Here is an 18,775-nt window from a genome sequence, read left to right as displayed (position 1 = left end):
ATAGCAAGTTCTAAAGTAGATAATTTTGAAGACTTATAAACTGACTACAATCCACATCACATAAGCACTTGTTTGAAAATTTAAACCTGACTTATAATTTAATTTTGAACAACAGTAATTTAATTAATGAAGTGTCGTAATATCTTTGGGCTGAACAGTGATAGTAAAGTGTGACAGAAAGTGGGTTCAGTTCAGTCAAACATGTTGAGAAAGCAATGTTTTGGCAGTGCATAGGTGAAAATGGTCTCGGTGATATGCAATTTGTTGACGAAAAAATAACCAATGACATTCAGACAGCTGTAAAAATTAAATTTTTGCTCATTTTTTTAGAAAGTGTTTATTGTTTGACGAAAAATGTTATTAAACTCATCAAATAATTATATTAGCTAACCGAAATAATAACTTCATAGCTATTAGTTCCTTTTTTCTGTCTTAAAAATAAATATTACAAATTGCGATAATTTAAGAAACGAAGGAACATAAACCATTTTTATACTCTTGCAACATCTTGCTACGTAGTACAATAATAGTATTTTTTCCTAACGGTTGTATGTATCATCTAAAACTAAGCGAGATAGATAAAGGGTTATACATATAGGATATGCATATATAAATCAGGATGACGAGAAAAGTTGAAATCCGCGTGACTGTATGCCTGTCCGTGTAAGCTATAACAAAATTACGTGTTTGTAAATGGGCGTCATCGGAGCACTGCCACACCCATAAAACACCATTCACCGAAATCATATAAAGTTCCATAACTAAACACTAAATTAAGATATAAAACTCTAATTTGGCACAGGGTATCGCAGTAGCCAGGGGTAAAAAAAGTGGGCGTGGCCCCACCCTCTAATATGTTTAATGTATACATCTCCTAAGCAATTAAAGCTCTAACCGATAGTGTGAAAATGGATGAAAACTCCGTTCACTCCCCATATAACGGTACTGTTCCAAACTACTAAAAGCGCGATAAATCAATAACTAAATGCGCCAGAAACGTAAAATTTTGCCGTCAGGATGGTATGACAAAGCTTTATAGAGGCCTGAACAATGGGCGTAACACCGCCCACTTTTTTGTGAAATCTCATATCTCGGAACCCGACTGACCGATTTCAACAAAATTTGGTACGTGTCATTGTTTTCATTTCACAGTGTGAAAATAAACGAAATCGGCCAATAACCACGCCTATTTCCCATATAGTACTATTTTAAATTCCTCTTGATTCGTTCAGTTTCCAGTACACAAATCATGAAGCCATTGATATAACGGGAATAAACTTTACACGAATAATGCCTTTAGTGTATGTCACCTCATGACCAAAAATTGTTGAAATCCAACAAAAATCCAACTTAAGCCCGTAGGTACCGAATATTTGGACCCCAGTATCTATAGTTGACTTTCGTTCGAAAATATCGGTCAATATCTGAAATATATAATTGAAATTCAGCGATAGTATTTCTCGGACAATGATATGCCTGTATGTCGAAAATGGGTTGAAGCGGACCAATACTTTCCTTAGCCTCCATATACCTAATGTAAAGATAATCGAACTTCCGGGTAACTTTGTACCGAATATATCGGCCAATATGTGAGTTATCTCAATGAAAAGGAGCTGGCGTGTTTTACGCATAACAGTGTAACCTTATGTGTCTGTCAGTATAGGTGTTGTTATAATTGCTTTGATTTCGGTTCTCAGGTTGACGTTTAAAGAATAAAGTATTTCCCTGGCTTTGACTCTTGTAAGTTGCAAGAGTATAAAATGTGCGGTTGCACCCGAACTTAGCTCTTTCTTCATTGTTCTTAGTTACTTTAACTTTGAAAGTGAGCTTAACGTCCTCTATTGGATTCAAAACGAAGCTATTGACTGGTCAATTATGTCAAAATACTGTTCAATAGATGGTATAAATTTTTTGTATAAAATTAGTTGTTACTTGCCCGCGTTTACAGTTCCACTAATTAGGGCCAGATCTCCAGCTTTACATTAAAAAGTGTCCGAGATCATTCCGGATCCGTCTTGTTTGACGTTTGTTTGTCTTAAGTTCTAATTTTTGAATCCACTGTGAACGTGCGTCGGTACGTAGGGCATACCATCCGAACCGAAAAGGTTTATTTTGGATCATTAGAAAATATATCATTTCTTCAAATGCTTAAGGTAAATTATTCGTGTACCATTGTAGCCTTTTTTGATGGATTTTAAAGATCAAAACGATTTTTTGTTAGCCGGCATCTATTCAATGCAGCCCCTTTAAAACCTTTTCTCATATTCCGAGAGCTCATTTCAACTCCATCCGAGTGTCCGATTTGACATGCCTAGGCGCTTCATAATACGATCCTGGTGGTGATTGGTCTTCTTCTTTTTTCCAGTGCCAGACTTTCGTTGAAATGTCCCGGTTTTTTTTTTCAAAATTCTTTAAAGAATACCAGTTAGATTGTTTTGTATAATCAACTTTAGCGCTTATACATATATGACAGAACCTTACTTGTACTTGTAGTTGAAGTACATCCGAAGTGAAAGGAAAAATTTGCGGGAAACATTATTTTTTTAGTTAGCAAAATATTTCAAGTAGAAAATAGCAGCAGCTCTCAAAAATTAAATATTAACTTTAGCTCTTATTTCACCATTTTAGCTTTATTTTCGTTCAGGCAAGCAGCAATATCAATAGCAATATATCAGATAACAGTGTAATCAACTAGAATCAGTTGTTAGTTGATACGCTTACGAATATGTGTCCGTTATTCCAAAGATGCTTTTCTATAATTGTAGATTTCAATTGTATTAGAAGGTGACTTTACAAGTGACAGTTACGCACACTTGACCATAAGAGATGAGTTCACAAATCGCGACAAGCCATCTTTTGCTCTACAACTGCTGAAAAAGTAATCAAATAAACTAGGAAAAATACCGGGGGACCACTTAGTAACCACCTGTGTCACTGGTTTTTTTTCCTTTTCTTAGTGTTTTATTAATAAAAACATCTTAAATCTATGAATAATTTTTACATTCACCTTCCTCTCTTTCCAGATCGCCAAGGCAACATTTTCACAATCGCAAATGAGAGCGCCAACAACCCGTTACCGCATCGTTTTTCAGATTTCTTCTATGTTGAACCGAGCGCCGAAGATGCAGCCCGCATTCGCGCACAACTGGAGAAGGATGAAAAGGATTTACCCACCTACGAAGAGGTGATGGCTATGAGTGCCGCTCAGACGGCGGCCGGCACTTTATCGCCACCGCCTACAACCTCGACAACCTCCGTTGCCACAACGGATACGACAGTGCCGCCATACTCAGAAGTCGATCGGAACGGGACTCGGGCAGCTCCACTAAACTTGGAAATGGGTGCAACTGCGAGACCAACAGGAAACGTAACAGCACCGGCTGCGGAAGCAGGAGCAGCGTCAACATCCCGTGCTGCCGCCGCCGCCGCCACAAGTACAGCGACTACAGCAACTGTCGTCACCATTGCCAATTCGGTGTCAAATACGAGCGTGTGATCCACCCACTTGCATTCAACAGTCAGTAGTATCTGTCTGCATAAGGATGGCGTGGTGTACGAGCAATATAGTGCCTTCTGAACTTACAAATCCAACCTGCTAAGCATTACATAAACATATATAAATATTTGTAGGCTTGGCTGGATAGTCAATATTGCCATGTGCTAGTGATTTCATTAAGAGTACGCATTTAAATGTCCTTTCATATGTATATAGACACATTCCGATATTTTAGAGACTGTTATGTTTTTACCAGTGCATCCACAGGAATGTCCTGTACCTATTTATATAGTTTCTATTTTGTGTAAATTTACCCTTTATTTTATAAGAAAACTTATTAAAAAAGTGTGAGTAATTAAAATAGCTTTACAACAGGCGCCGTAATTTATAGAGAGCCGGTTATTTATAGAGAGTACAAATACGGGTACTCTTCCACATTTAAATCGAGCACAGGTGATCTTTTATTGTAAATGAACGAGTATTCATAATGATAGATAATATAAAATTGTAGCATAAGTTGTTGTAAATCGAAAGCTTTAAAAATATATACCTTTATAAAAAAACTGAAAGTTGTTGTGTGTTTTTTTTTTTTTTTTTTGATTTTAAAGCTCCTAGGTACGGCCGTGAAATCGAAAATGAAAAGTGAAATAATCAATTGGAATAGCCCGGCTGCACCCATTTTCACAATGTAACATTGGATCATCAGGATATTGCTATATACCGAATTTGGTTGAAATTTGTCGAATGGGTCCGGAGATATGTGATTTCATCGTCCAATTTTGCCCCCGGCTTCTATAATTCAAGAGGGCTTTGAATTATCCTGGGTGTGAATGACAGGCATCTTGTCGTGGTGCTGGGGCGTAAGTCACAAGGCATACTCCGCACCTCTCAACCGGTGTGAGTGGTGCTGCATAACACTGATCAAGCGGGTTGTCAGAAGCCGCATGCATGCGGCAACCAAGAGTTGTCACCTCCTAATCCAGGGTGTTATGCGACTCCCGCGCCCTTTGGATGTTTTGCAGTACAATCAAGTTGTAAACTGACGGCTCGGAGACGTCGGAGGAAATTTGTGCAGGAATCGCAGGACCACGCACCAAATTTAGTGGGATTTGCTATAAGTCGGTGCGTAGAGATAAACCTCCAACGCAACTATCGCAACGAACGTATCGTTTTACTCAGCGACAGTCAAGCGGAACTTAAAGCGATCTCTGCCTACGAGATCAAATCGCTACTGGTGTGCCTGAGTACCGGGTCACAAAGCTTTAGCTGGGAATGAACTGGCTGACAAGCCCATTCTACAGCATCCACCAACTAGTAGGACCAGAACCTTTTATTGCGTTAGAGTGGCCTATACGTTTATAACGGTGTCACAAGAAGCGGCTAGTATCATATCTAGCTCAAAGTCAAGTCTATCAAAAATCAATTCTATCAAAAATCTAAAGCTATGAATAGGCGTCTAATGGCTGTCGAGACTCGAAGAGTGTCAAACACAATGAGATGCGGCTGAAAAAGGAAAATAGACATAACAGCCTGGATTGAGAGACATTACGGGGAGACACTTTTATCTGACGCAATTCTTGACAGGCCAAGGCTTTTTCAGGAAGTACCTCCACAGATTCGGCCACGATGATGACACTAAATGTTCATTCTGCAGCCGTGTCGATGAAAACGCCGAGCATATCTCTTTCTCTTTCTCGAGATAGGTAACGGAGACAACTACCATCAAACGAATAAACCAAAGGATAACGCCCGACGACGTTATAAGTCATATGCTGCAATCAAAGCTAGTATGGATGAAAATGAAAGAGCGGGAGATCAGGATAAGAGAAATGCACGGAAAAACTTAAAACCAGCTAAATAATTCCGCAGGGAGTTTGAGAAGATGCATTCTTTCCCAGCTTGGTCCTGCGAAGTAATGCCCAACGGCGGTGCCGCAGGTCCAAATAAAAGCTAAAGCAGCCGGGGTTTAGGATGTAGTACGTAGGCGTACTGTTCCGCAAGTTCAGTAAAGTTATATAATACTAACTGAGCGTGATCCTTAGCGGGCAATATGAATCGTGCACGCTGCCTTTCTGCAGCAGGAGCATCTTATTATATAATACATACATATATATATATATATCGTCACCTAATATACAAACCAATGTATTATAAAAAAATAAGTGGAAATCGCTGACAGAAATAATAATCAAAATTTATCAATTTTATAACGAAAACTTAAATTTTGTTTGAATATGAGTGCATAATAACCAAAGAATATAACCACTTTCACCACTTTATAACAAAAAGTCAATACATTTTTTTTATTTTTAACGCAGAAAGGAGTACTACGCAAAAGTACTTCAGTCACCCCGGGTATTCGCTCGGCCAGAGTTATTTTTTTAGAGCGCGGCCGAAGGCCGCCAACGCAGAAAGGAGTACTACGCGAAAGTCCTTCAGTCACATAAATCATATATTACACATACATATGTAGAAAGTTTTTTTTTTATAGTTAATATAGAAAAAGAATCACGCGATAAAACAAACAGAGAAAAATTGTTAAAGATCCTACATATTTACTGTTTAAGATGTGGCAAGGCTCGTTTTCCTCATAATTGTAAACAATCTAACCTTTTCAACGATGAGTGTGCTAAGTGATTTTTAAATTAATACATTTAGGTAAAATATAGCAAAATAAAAGTGAAATATCAATGTTTAGAGTGTATATTTAAATATACAGAGTGAAAAACGTCAAAAAATTTAGTGAAACATAGAGAAATACCATGTGTTATTAGTGCAAATTTTTGAACTTTTAATCGTGAATATTTTAAAAAATAAAAGTTATTTTTTTATTATTTTTGGATATCTCTTCTCTGGAGAAGCTCCCCTATCCGCACATACCCCATTTATACGGAAATTCGGTTTTTTACCCCTCCGCCAAAGTAATCGGAATCGTGCCAAAATATTAAATTCTCATTTTTTAATTCCAATGTTGGGCACGATTCCGATTACTTTGGCGGCGGGGTAAAAAAAACGAATTTCCATATAAATGAGGTATGTGCGGATAGGGTAGCTTCTCCAGAGGAGGAATATCCGAAAATAATGTAAAAATAACTAATATTTTTTGAAATATTCACGTTTAAAAATTCAAAAATTTGCACTAAGAAAACATGTTATTTCTCAATGTTTCTCTAAATTTTTTCACATTTTTCTCTTGTTATATTTAAATATACACTTTAAAGATTGAAATAAGTTCACATTTCACTTTTATTTTGTAATATTTTACCTATATTTATTAATTTAAAAATCACTTAGAACACTCATCGTTGCAAAGGCTAGATTGTTTATAATTATGAGGAAAACGAGCGTTGCCACATCTCAAACACCAAATTTGTAGGATTCTTAACGATTTTTCTTTGTTTATATACATATGTATATATACATATGTATATAAACATATATACTATACATATGTATGTATATGTATAATATGCGATTTATGTTTAATAAAAATAAATAAGTAAAAATCTATAATAATATTGTAAAATTTATATCATATCGGGGTGACTGAAGTACTTTCGCGTAGTACTCCTTTCTGCGTTGGCGGCCTTCGGCCGCGCTTTAAAAAAATAACCCTGGTCGAGCGAATACCCGGGCTGACTGAAATATTTTCGCGTAGTACACCTTTTGCGTTGGCGGCCTTCGCCGCGCTTTAAAAAAATAACCCTGGTCGAGCGAATACCCGGGCTGACTGAAATACTTTCGCGTAGTACACCTTTTGCGTTGGCGGCCTTCGGCCGCGCTTTAAAAAAATAACCCTGGTCGAGCGAATATCCGGGGTGACTGAAGTACTTTCGCGTAGTACTCCTTTCTGCGTTGGCGGCCTTCGGCCGCGCTTTAAAAAAATAACCCTGTTCGGGCGAATACCCGGGGTGACTGTAGTACTTTTGCGTAGTACTCCTTTTTACGTTGGCGGCCTTCGGCCGCGCTTTAAAAAAATAACCCTGGTCGAGCGAATACCCGGGCTGACTGAAATATTTTCGCGTAGTACACCTTTTGCGTTGGCGGCCTTCGCCGCGCTTTAAAAAAATAACCCTGGTCGAGCGAATACCCGGGGTGACTGAAATACTTTCGCGTAGTACTCCTTTCTGCGTTGGCGGCCTTCGGCCGCGCTTTAAAAAAATAACCCTGGTCGAGCGAATATCCGGGGTGACTGAAGTACTTTCGCGTAGTACTCCTTTCTGCGTTGGCGGCCTTCGGCCGCGCTTTAAAAAAATAACCCTGGTCGAGCGAATACCCGGGGTGACTGAAGTACTTTTGCGTAGTACACCTTTTGCGTTGGCGGCCTTCGCCGCGCTTTAAAAAAATAACCCTGGTCGAGCGAATATCCGGGGTGACTGAAGTACTTTCGCGTAGTACTCCTTTCTGCGTTGGCGGCCTTCGGCCGCGTTTTAAAAAAATAACCCTGGTCGAGCGAATACCCGGGGTGACTGAAGTACTTTCGCGTAATACTCCTTTCTGCGTTGGCGGCCTTCGGCCGCGCTTTAAAAAAATAACCCTGGTCGAGCGAATACCCGGGGTTACTGAAGTACTTTCGCATAGTACTCCTTTCTGCGTTAAAATAAAAAAAATATATTGAGTTTCGTTATAAAGTGGTTATATTTTTTGGTTATCTTGCACTAATATTCAAATAAAGTTTGAGTTTTCATTACAAAATGGTTAAATATTATTATATAATATTATTATATAATATTAGTATATAATATTACATATTTGTTTATTAAATTAAATAAAGAACATATCCATATGAATGGATAGAGGAATTCTTGGGAAAAAAGGCATTTCAGCGAATTTCCTTATTATCACATGGCAGCGCTCCATTTCGTCGTAATTTTAGCACACACATGATGTTCACTACGAGTGTAAAATGTAATTTTTAAAATAAAGATTTCTTCGGTAAAAAAACTGTTAAAAGTGTAAAATGTGGATTTATTTAAAAGTTTATAGTTTAAATTAATTAATTTGAAGTGAAAAATGTGAGTAAAGTGTGTTTAATGCGGTAAAATAGCTTGTTGAAATGCTCGAATTTTGGGAATTTTTGAACTTTAAGGTCGAATATCTCGTAAACTAAGCGTTTGCGGTACCTATAACCCTATATATTTTTTAATCAGGAGGACTTCCTCTTTCCAACGGTACCTTCAAATCGCGGCGCCAAAGAAATCGGAATTGTGCCCAATGTTGGGATTAAAATGTTCAAATCTAATTTTTTATTTAAAAATTCGCAACTCTTACAAGAGAATCCCCCTAATGTTTCGACATCACAAATTATTAACTGTGCAGCTGTGTTTTTATTTTCTTCTAAAGAATAATTATTGTCCAACTTAAACTACATTGGCAATGCTACAGATCAAGATCAGGTAAGAAACGTCAAAAGAATCAACAGCTGTTGAATATATTGGCATATCAAAGTGTAAACACAATGGCTACGACAGACTGCAGCGGCACGACAGTGAACTGAAAACGTCGTTGTTCATCTTACTACATGTACATTTTGAGAAGCAACAACAACACAATGGCCGGCATGTACACAAAACAACGCAGTTGTCCATTTTGCATGTACACAATTTCGTTGTGGCCATACTAATACCTTTCACTTCAATGAAATTTTAATATTTTGTTCAAAGTGAAATTTTTTATGCAAAAAATAAGTAAATAGGTAAATATTTTTGCTTTAAATTATCAATTGATATTACAAATGATATAATAGAGCTATAATAGAGCTATTTTATGCTTTTATTTGTAAAATAACGTCAAGTTTGTTAGAGCTGTGAATAATTTTACATTTTACATATTAGTGGCATCACCACTCTACCTCCTCTTTCTATCTTCCATTCTACTGTCAACTCTACTGTCGTCGTACTGTCGTTGGCAAAAATAGGAGGATATTGAAGTTAGCGAGAACGACAACTGTCGGCCTGCAGTCGTGTAGTCGTGCAGCTGTCAAAATAACACTGCCCATAAGAACGTGTGTATTTTAATATTTGACAGATGTAGTTTGCAGTCTGTCGTAGCCATTGTGTTTACCTCAGTATATAGTGTTTACACTTTCATTTATTTCGGCATTTCAATTCCAAATAGAAAATTCGAGCACCTACTAAGGTAATATGTTATCATTCTGTAGAAGCTGAAAAATGGGAGATATCAAAGTAAGACTCATATCTCGCTATCATACTTCATTAAATTAATACATATTTCTTATGACAGGTTGAATTTGCCGTACAAATAGGAGGTGAGCATTGTGCTGAAAGAGTGCGCAATGCCCTTCATGGTACTAGTAAAGTTGACATTGATTCGTCTGAAGGACGAGTCACAATCGAAACAAAAGAACCGTGGTATGTTATTAAGGATAAAATCGAGAGCACTGGACGAAAGGCTGTACTAGTTGGATTTGGTGGACAGTCGGCGGTTGCGATTATAAATACTACCGGCAGTGACGTTGACCGTACACCGATACAAGGAATTTTGCGTTTTTGTGCGTTAACAAAAGATAATCCAGGCGTGGTGGTGGATGGTGTTGTAGATGGTTTGACGCCTGGATTACATGGTTTGCATGTTCACGAGTCAGGGGACGTATCAAGTGGTTGTGCTTCCATCGGAGAACATTACAATCCACGCGGCTCACCACACGGCAGTCCGGACAATGCACCTGATTCACGGCATGCGGGTGATTTGGGCAATATACGCGCTGATGAAAGTGGTCGTGCTACCTTTCGTTTTGTCGATCCTGTATTAGCTGTGTGGGATATCATTGGGCGCTCAGTGGCGATAACAGCGAATGCTGACGATATGGGGAGAGGTGGCAATGAACAGAGCCGCATCGATGGCAACGCTGGTGAACGGTAAGAATTACGATATTACGGTATTTCCATAGGTTTCTGAGGTAAATAAAAAAAATTTGAATATTTTCTAGCATTGCTTGCGGTATAATTGCGCGTTCAGCAGGAATTATGGAAAATTTCAAAAAGATTTGTGCTTGTGATGGCGTGACGCTATGGGATGAAAGAAATAAACCTATAGCTGGTGGAAATCGCACACAAAAATTATAAAGGAAGGATTTCGGTAGTGTTAAGCATATAGTTATGTCTATGTAATAAGAGGTACGCTTAGGGTGTAATAAAACAGGTGATATGAATGAATATAATAAATATGTACTTGCATTTAAAAAATAAGTTTATTTAAATACAATCATCTATAGCTTTGGTCTCTTCGGGTTCATTGCTCTGTTTGGCTTTTAACTTTATTTTGGCCAACTGCGCTTTGCATTTACTTTTGTAACTTTGTACTATTTTGCCACAATGTATAGGTGGAGATATGGAGAAAGTAGCGTGAATCTAAAAGTTAATTGTAACATACAAAACTACAAAATCAAAAATAATGTAATTAAAAATAAATTACCTCTAAATAATCCTCTAATGATTCATAAGGTATGCATTGTTCCAAAAGATCAATCACAGTTTTGAATTCCTCTACTTGTAAAACGAATTTCATATCAGAAATATTTCGTTTGTACCAATCAGCATATGCCGTTATATTTTTGTCAATATCCATCGTTATTGCGGTTGCGGCTCGTACCGTAAGCAGCAAATGAAGCATACACTCGAGTTTAGGAAGTACCACTATTTGACTTAGTCTTGTTCTTAAGTATTCTATGAAATATATACAAAAATTAAACTTTCCTCATATGCAAAATCCTACTTAAATGAAAAGATGAACTAACTTCGTATAAATGCCGAATTTTCCTCACTGCATTTACTTGAAATTGTTTGTAAAAGAATCAAATAAAATTTCCATTGACTGAAGTGCTCCAGAGAAGACAACTTAAAAAGGTAAGAAATCGCTTCCTGCTCAGAATGCCGAAGTAACTGAAATTGCAAAACCATTTGTAAATCACAAATTGAGTAGACTTCGAAGATACATACTTTTTCATACAATCCCTTAGTGAATTGAATTTCATCTACGCCCTCATTGATCCAGTTTGAAAAATTGCCAAAAGCTGTTTTGGCATTGCTCTTATGTAAATCCAAGACAGTACCAATGTGCCTCTGCATCAAACTTACTGTAAAATCAGCTAAATTTAAGAATATCAAGGATTTACCCCTTAAAACGAATCATTGCAAACGGAAAGTGAGAAAACTTACTTGGCATATTTTTCGTAATGCCGTTTATGTAAGTTAAATCGTTTAGTTGCGGGTTCTCTATTAAATCTGTATACAGCCTGGAAAGACACTCATCAAGCGCGTCATTTAGTCTTATTGCATTGTTGCTATCTAATATTTATAAAGTAAATTAATAACTGTCACTATAAATAATATCATAAAATGTTACCATAATGCGCCACGGTATACAATTCTTTTAATAATTCAAATTCTGCTTCGAGAAAATCATTCAGAATCAACTGCATTTCCTCATCGTTCTCCAGGCTGCAAATGCAAATATTATATTTAACGAATCTACAATGAATTTCGATCACTCTTACGAACCTTAATATATAATTACTTGCAGTAAGCACATTCGCCGATTGCAGAACAGCCAAAACTCGCAAACTTCCTATATTCCATGGCAATTTGCAGAAAAACCGTGCAGCTAGCAACTAGAAGACGTTTTTTTTTTAATTTTTGTAGTTGTAAGAAGGTAAACAAATGTATACCTGCTCCAACGGTCTTAAGCTTTGAAACAACATTTTCAACTCAAACTTGTCCAAGAGAACTGGTCTACTGCATCTTTCTTTTATAGCCTATAAATTATGTATAAATAAAATGTCTCATATTGTACACTTCAAATTTATACCTGAAATACAATCCGTAAACTCTCATTTACTTCATAAGCCATTTCACCCTTTTGCTATTACATTAACAATAACAAGTAAATTGTTTCAACTTCCGAAGGATGAATTGAAAGCGACTATTTAACATCAAATCGCTCATTTGATTCAAAGTGGCGCCAAAGAATAACAGCTGTTACTGTATAGGTCTGTTCGGGTGCAGCAAATAATTTTTCGGTAAACACACATATATAAAAATTATGATGTTGTGTTGTTGTAACCACAAGTTTTGGACATGTTGCCGTACTGACAGTTATTGAACAAATATATATGTATGTAAGTATCCTATTCTGGTTGCATAGACCGCTGTGAGTATGGATAATTCAAGTAATCGAGTATAACGATAATAGCTACACAATCGATTTTGAGCACAGCGTTATCATTCCCAATTACTCTTCTTTAATTAAAAATGCGAGTTAACACTGATAATTGTAGTAACCTTAAATCTCAACGATTTTTCTATTGTTTTATTACAGAGTAACTGCAATCTCCTCAACAGCTGACTTATCAATATCGAGAATATCGACATTTTGCTCGAAGTAAAACTTAGGGAAACCGTAGGCGTGCTTTTATACTTTTGCAAATAACCGTTAGATTAACAAATTTGTGTCCATTGAAATGAGCAACTATGGTAAGCTTTTTTTGTACATCCTTAGCGTAATATTTTTGTATCTAATACATACAACTTTCAAGATGACGCTGTAATATTGAAGATAATTTGAAATATTTACATATTTACCTATCAATATATACACACATATATAAATAATGCATTCATGTACTATATAGCAATGAGCAAGTGATCTAGTTTTGCAGATTTGTGCGTCGATATTGAACAAACGCGTTTGTGTTGAAATGTAGATAACTCAGCTGCCGATAAGCCCGATTGCTGGAATAGTACATACTTACGTCATTTCTACGCACAACGATGATTATTTTTGCCATTTGTATGTATGTATATGTATTAGGGAATACAATTTCCGGCTCTTAGTAAAGTTTGTTAATAGCACCAGATTTATATATTTGCTGGAAAAGAAAGTAACCGTCTTAAATTGGGCAAGTGACAAGTGTGTATACAAGTTTCAATCTTAATCTACATACATATATGTATGTATTTCAATATGAATTAACTAAAGATTTTTCATTATTTTTCTTTTAGGCGTTGGCTGCCAGTGTATTATCGGTGATCACGACAAAAATCTGCTCCCAGGTGCCAAGCAAAAAAAAATGCATGATACGTAAACCAGTCGCACACCCTAATGTACTTCAGTACTCTTATAAGACGAGTAAAAATCACACTAGATTCAACTTTTCTTTTAAATCAGCTTGAATCATTAATATACAAGCTCATTGCTGTTGCAACCGCAGTGAAGTAATGGTATTTTATGGAAATGCCGCTTTATAACGAAATAATATCGGTCTTTTTTATACGTTCATTTGAATTCTCGTAATTTTTCCAGTTAAAATTTCAAAAAATGTTAATTATTTTAATAACAATGCATTTGTGAATTTTGAAAATAAAAGATAAAATAATAATATAATTTTACACATGTCTGTGATCTACACATAAACAATCGCAAATGCAAGTGGCAGATAGTGGCAAAAACAATCAACCAACATTTAGTATACATATGTATGTACGATTGTTTGTAAGAAATGTAGATAATTTGAGTGATACTCGTATTTGTGCGAAAGAAGTAAGCAAATCTTCACACTTCGAAAGTGATAAAAAGCATTTCACATTGATAGATTGTGAAAATAATTTATTTATAATCTGTTATGTACTTCTGCGTGTTGCTGTATTGACATTGTTTGTTTGTATGTTCTTACATATACATACTAATGTTTGTACATACATATCTACATATGTATATACATATATGTGGATTTCAAGAAGTAAATACTAAATGATTTTACAATAAATATGGTATTCTCTTTATTCTCAATTACTTCATAAACAACAGATAACAGTAATAATAATAACACACAATAAAAAAGTACAAATCAGTATTTAATTCTGTTTACATAAAAACTACGAAGACTGCACCATTTAGTATACAGTTTGGATGAGCATGGAAGATCTTAATATTTGCACCATATCTTTAGTAATAATAGTATTCATACTGTTCATAATTCGGGTGAGTAATATGTATGTATGTATGTATGAACATACAATTATATAAATTTAAGTGAAAGAAATAAAGTTTTGATAGTATACTCTACATATTCTAGAGAACGATAGAGACAAGACTGCGATAAACAACAGCATAAATAAAAATAACTGTAAAGCTTCAATCTGTGTTGCTACTACTAAGCAAAGGTACCGTTAATCAAATGATGCAAGATGAGAGAAACCCTTTAAATTCACCCAAAAATTACATATTTTTAATTATTGCAGGTGTCTTACACAAAGATCACAACGAAAAATATTAAAATGAAAGAAATGAAAATAAAACATAAGGATGAAAAAAGAACTTTCTGAGTAAGATTTCTCTTAACAATTTTTTAAACAGTTTATTTTGAAATATCCAAAACTCAGTTCACCTCGCAAAGAACAAAATAGCCTAAATATGTTCATTCATTTTTTTTAATGAAAATTTGATTGTATCACATTATAATTATTATTAATATTTGCTTTAATTCCAAATAATTACTTCTGGCATAACTTAGTTTGTATTATTTACTTCAAGCTTAATCATTTTCATTATTTAAATTAGCTATTTTCGATCAGTTGTTCTTTAGCTATAAACTTATGCTGCCGAAAATATTTGTATCTGGTGCTACATGGATTGAAAAGTTATTGTCTAGACAGAGAGATCGTGCTACAAACAGTCAATTGCTGTTTATTTTGTAAAGTACTAAGCTTAACAGGAATATTGTGCAAGTTCCATGCCATTTCATTCAATGATCTCAAGTTATTGGTTTGAAAGTAACGCTACTTTTCATCGTTCATAAAATACAGGGTTACAACAACTCATATGTACATATGTATGTATGTATGTTTGGTGACGAAGTTGGTTCAAATTGTTTGGTTGCCATAATTTCTGAAATATGATGGTGCTATTTTTTTTAATAGCTTAATATATTGGGTTGTCAAATATCTCCCTTTCGCCTTTTTGTTTTTTGAATACTATACATCGTTTGAAAATTCTTGGCATAACCTACAAAACGACGCTATGCATGATTAGTTTGGATATTGCGTCCAACAGTTGTAGACATGGAGTTCACTAACGCCGAAATTCGCGCTATTTTAAAGTTTTCCTTCGTTAACGGCAAATGCGCTAGAGAAACGTTCCTTGAGATTAATGGGGGTTTGGGGGAGTGTACTCTATCACTTCGAACTGCGGAGGAATGTCTTCGACGATTCAGAGTGAGTGAAAACGATACCATGGATAAGCCACCCGGCGGAAGACCTGTGACGACGAATACCGATCAAATCATTGAAAACATCGAGTTAGACCGGCATGTGGCAACTCGTGACATCGCTCAGAAGATGGGAGTTAGTCACCAAACCATTTTAAACCACCTGCGGCAGGCTGGATACAGAAAAAAGTTTGATGTTTGGGTGCCGCATAATCTGACGCAAAAAAACCTTCGGGACCGAATCAACGCCTGCGATATGCTGCTGAAACGCAACGAACTCGACCCATTTTTGAAGCGAATGGTGACTGGCGGTGAGAAAAGGATCACATACGCCAATATCAAGCGAAAACGGTCATGGTCGAATTCCGGTGAATCGTCCCAAACAGTGGCCAAGCCGGGATTGACGGCCAGGAATTGGGATTGGAAGGGAATCATCCACTATGAGCTGCTCCCATATGGCCAGACGCTGAATTCTACCATCTACTGCGAACAACTGGACCGCTTGAAGCAGGCGATCGACCAGAAGCGTGCAGAATTGGCCAACACGAAGGGTGTAGTGTTCCACAAGGACAACGCCAGACCACACACTTCGTTGATGACTCGTCAGAGGCTACGGGAGCTCTGATGGGAGGTTTTATCGCATCCACCATATAGCCCGGATATAGCGCCAAGTGATTACCACCTGTTCCTGTCCATGGCGAACGCCCTTGTTGGTGTAAAGTTGAACTCAAAAGAAGCTTGTGAAAAGTAGCTGTCCGAGTTCTTCGCAGATAAGGAGGGGGCTTCTACGAGGGGGATATTCTGAAGTTGCGTCTAGATGGAAACAGATAAACGAACGAAACAGCGCATATTCGAACTAAATCCGATCACTGCAACACTTTTTATAAAACATTGAATAAAGAGCAAAAAGGCGGAAGGGAGATATTTTCCAACCTAATATTAATTATTTTATATTTTCTTATAAGCAATTGATGATAATTTGTATCAAAGATGTTATGAAATAGTTTTGCATAAAAAAACTTTTTTTTTTTAACTTTAAAAAAGTTTATATATCTAGCACTTCTAATGCCTGATACTATTTCTAACCAATAACATTTTTAAATAAATCAAATCTGTTAAAAATAGTGGTATATAGTAGTTATAGATTTATCGTGCTTTTAGTAGCTTTTAACAGTACTGTTATAGTTGATTATAGAGTTGTAGTTGGTTCGGTACAAATTTGGTTCGTATACCTTTATTGGTTTGGAAGATATATACATTAAACTTATTAGGGCGCGATACCAAATCCACTTTTTAAAGATTTCAAAACACAAATATATCTCTTTGGTGTGATTCGTTGTGCCAAATTTGAGTCCTTTATCTTAATTTACGGCTTACATGTGGCACTTTTTACGTTTTCGAATAATGGCGTTTTTTGAGCGCGGCAGTGGTCCGGTTGCGCCCTTCTGCGAACTCATCCTTACCTTTTTACTAAAGAATTATGGTACATAGTTTCATCAATGTATTTTAAATTTACCAAAGGCCGCCGGACAGACAGTCAACCGGATTTTAACTCGTCTTGTCATCATGATTATTTATACATTAGACTATATATTTATAAGCGTTGTTTACTATGAATTTTAGTCAGAAGTTGTTTCCTGCGTGCTGCCCTGCCCTGAAATCCAAATTCGACTAAACGGGCAATTGTTTTCTTGGATGTTTGGACGTCTCGTCGTCGTCTTGAATTTTATGTCGAATGTCAATGGAACTCGATTTTTGGGTCTCCTCGGAAGATGGTAGCAATTCTGCGGTATATTTCTGTTGAAGTTTTTCGGGTTTTTTCTTTGCGTGCAACGTTGGAAATAGTTTTAAAATTATGTATATGCTTTATCAGCATTTGACCTGATTCGAAATTTGTTTGTACGTCTTTCCAGACTAACGAAGGTCAAAAATCTAACTACGTAAGGGCGGGTGTACAGCTGCAGCTTGTACTCATTAAAAAACTTGAAGAATACATTTTAATATATTTTAAACTACAACTTTGAAACACACCCTTACCAGAAATCAATAATATTATTAATAAAAATCTGTTTCTAATTAGCTGTCGCACTTAATTCACCTTCTATAAAGTAACGCATTTACTATTTGGGGAAAAAATAAAATAACTTTATCTTGACAACTACAAAACAGAGTGAATTTGGTAGGAAATAGAGTAACATGAACAATGCAAGACTTTTAGCAATATAAATAACGGTATGTTAAAAGTGTTTATCATTATACCCACCAGCCACCTACAAAAAAGGGAGCGTTTCTAATTAGCTGTCAACAGCTGTATGTATATGTAACTATTTATCTATCTCAATTAGTTTAGGTGTTTTGTTTTTTAGATTTCCAATGTATGTATTTGAAATTAGATCTCTTAATATAGATGTGTCAAGTAATTGAACAAGAAACGTCAAAATAAAATTCAGTAACATAAATAATAAGTTTATGTTTTTCACATCCGTCCCACTGTAAGTTGGCTATGTTGGTTTAGCTGCAGCACTGACGCACTCCATTAGGGAAGAACACAATAGGCATTACCACCAGAATGCATTGCGAAGATTCGAGAAATTTCGTTGCATGATCATAAAATGAAAAAAAAAATTTAAAGAACGTTTAAGTCATATCCATCTCCATACAATATCGAGAAAATTCCAACACCAATTATCATACTATGGGCTTTACAATTTAAACATCTACTGGCTTAAATTAAAGAATTTTAAATATAATTTTAAATATATAATAATAAACAAAAATAATCATAAATATTTAACATATGTACATATGTACAACATGCAGATGTACTCACTGATATCATTCTTTCAATTCTTTAACAATTCATACTTTGTTTTTGTTTGCAGATACTCTCCTTATCAATTCGAAATTTAATTTTATTGCGGCAACTGAAGTATGAAGGTATGTGTGCAATTTATTTTAATATTTAAGGAAATCTCATTTGTTTACGCATATCATATATGAAGAAGAAAATAAACGGGTGGGTGAACTGTTTGTGTCGGTTTGAAAAGGTGAACGCC

At 35.9% G+C, this 18,775-nt stretch overlaps 3 protein-coding genes across 11 annotated transcripts in view; 2 read left to right on the top strand and 1 right to left on the bottom strand.

The window, feature by feature from the left end:
* The window catches only part of LOC126756070 (clathrin coat assembly protein AP180), a 54,313-nt gene extending 50,248 nt beyond the window's left edge, over positions 1-4,065 (top strand). For all 9 annotated transcript variants that reach the window (XM_050468893.1, XM_050468892.1, XM_050468891.1 and 6 more), the window contains one exon: positions 3,024-4,065. In XM_050468893.1, the coding sequence (XP_050324850.1) occupies positions 3,024-3,496 (473 nt within the window). In that variant the 3' untranslated portion in view covers positions 3,497-4,065. The remainder of the gene's footprint in view (positions 1-3,023) is intronic.
* A 5,498-nt stretch (positions 4,066-9,563) lies between these two features.
* On the top strand, positions 9,564-10,704 carry LOC126755960 (copper chaperone for superoxide dismutase). Its single transcript, XM_050468700.1, has 3 exons — positions 9,564-9,681; positions 9,740-10,374; positions 10,446-10,704. Exons 1-3 carry the CDS (start codon positions 9,667-9,669, stop codon positions 10,579-10,581), a joined length of 786 nt encoding a protein of 261 aa, XP_050324657.1. The 5' UTR covers positions 9,564-9,666; the 3' UTR covers positions 10,582-10,704.
* On the bottom strand, positions 10,664-12,537 carry LOC126755959 (uncharacterized). The gene is made up of 9 exons (XM_050468699.1): positions 12,323-12,537; positions 12,183-12,269; positions 12,016-12,125; positions 11,861-11,955; positions 11,674-11,802; positions 11,455-11,603; positions 11,253-11,397; positions 10,931-11,181; positions 10,664-10,866 (listed from the first exon to the last, which is right to left on the bottom strand). The coding sequence occupies exons 1-9, from the start codon at positions 12,362-12,364 to the stop codon at positions 10,711-10,713; spliced, it is 1,164 nt and encodes a 387-aa protein (XP_050324656.1). The 5' UTR covers positions 12,365-12,537; the 3' UTR covers positions 10,664-10,710.
* Between the last annotated feature and the right edge of the window lie 6,238 nt (positions 12,538-18,775).

This window comes from Bactrocera neohumeralis, chromosome 4, assembly GCF_024586455.1.
Source record: "Bactrocera neohumeralis isolate Rockhampton chromosome 4, APGP_CSIRO_Bneo_wtdbg2-racon-allhic-juicebox.fasta_v2, whole genome shotgun sequence".
Classification (NCBI taxonomy): domain Eukaryota; kingdom Metazoa; phylum Arthropoda; class Insecta; order Diptera; family Tephritidae; genus Bactrocera; species Bactrocera neohumeralis.
The sequence above is the reverse complement of the archived record's forward strand: the minus strand, read 5'-3'. Positions and strand labels throughout refer to the sequence as shown.